The 1227-nt window shown below is 45.7% G+C and overlaps 1 protein-coding gene across 2 annotated transcripts in view; it reads left to right on the forward strand.

Moving 5' to 3' along the window:
- The window catches only part of LOC106529865 (Golgi apparatus protein 1), a 50355-nt gene that overhangs the window by 43818 nt on the left and 5310 nt on the right, over positions 1–1227 (forward strand). For both annotated transcript variants that reach the window (XM_014025383.1, XM_014025384.1), the window contains one exon: positions 910–1030. In XM_014025383.1, the coding sequence (XP_013880837.1) occupies positions 910–1030 (121 nt within the window). The remainder of the gene's footprint in view (positions 1–909; positions 1031–1227) is intronic.

Consider the following 1227-nt stretch of genomic DNA (forward strand, 5'->3'; position numbering starts at 1 on the left):
CACACACACACACACACACACACACACACACACACACACACACACAGCGCTCATAGTCTGCCTCATTCTGCACCCGTTTTTTTACACCGGGCAAAAAATGCATTTAAACCAGCTGAAGTTAAGTTTAGAGCACAGTTTGAAATGTACACCAAAGGAAAACTGCATCACGACTTTTATACTGCAGTCAGAGCAAACGTGATCTGCAGCGTCTGTCTGCTGCATGGCGGCAGCTCTAACGTAACAGCGAGAAAGGACTGAGAGCTTTTTATTTTAGTCCAGCAGGGAGAACAATACAGGTGTTCTTCTATGCCTCCTGTGAGCAGTTCCAGCATTTTTTAAAAGAAAAACAACTCGGACACGCTAATTACAGTGCGGTTTCAAAGCGAAAGTAAAAACATGGCGCTCGCAGCGCTCCAGTTCGAAGTGAAACTTAACAGCTGTTCTCTCTACCACTCATAGTCCGACACAGCGGACAGAAACGGCTAAATTAGACAGTTAAAACACATTAAAAGTCCATAACTCACCCTTATTGTTGTTGGCACTCTGTGGAGATTGTGTGCCGAGGCTGTCACTGTTAACAGTGAACACCAGAGGGCACAATTAACAGCTTTCTTTGAGGCACCGAAATAAAGCACCGAAATTAGAGTTGTTTCGGTCTGTGTCCTACCGTTGATCTTCGCCCCGTTGCCATACTGGAACCGAGTTTCGGTACCCAACCCTAGTTGGGACATAGGCAGCTGATGTCTGGGTTGTCATGTTAAAGCTCCTGGCTGCACTGAAGCAGTTTACAGACTATGAGTCAGTAAGAAATACTGTAAAACCTGTAATAAACAGCACTCAGTGAGCAGTTTAATAAAACAGTGTGGCTCTGACTGCTAAAACTTGTCTCTCTCATTGTTTGTCCTGCAGGAGGTTCTGAACATGCTGAAGGAGAGCAAAGCAGACATTTTTGTGGATCCGGTCCTCCACACAGCCTGCGCTCTGGACCTGAAACACCACTGTGCTGCCATCACGCCTGGCAGAGGGCGACGTGGGTGACTTCACATGTTGTCATGTCTGTCCAGATAAACTGCTGCATCAGTACAAAGCAACTCATTGGCTACGTTCACACTGCAGGCAAATCCGACCCAAATCCGATTTTTTTGACCCATCTGACTCATATCAGATTTTTTCAAATCCGACCCAGGCCGTTTCAGTATGTGGTTTTAAATCGGATATATATCTGAT

The sequence above is a fragment of the Austrofundulus limnaeus genome, unplaced genomic scaffold (assembly GCF_001266775.1).
Source record: "Austrofundulus limnaeus strain Quisiro unplaced genomic scaffold, Austrofundulus_limnaeus-1.0 Scaffold472, whole genome shotgun sequence".
Classification (NCBI taxonomy): domain Eukaryota; kingdom Metazoa; phylum Chordata; class Actinopteri; order Cyprinodontiformes; family Rivulidae; genus Austrofundulus; species Austrofundulus limnaeus.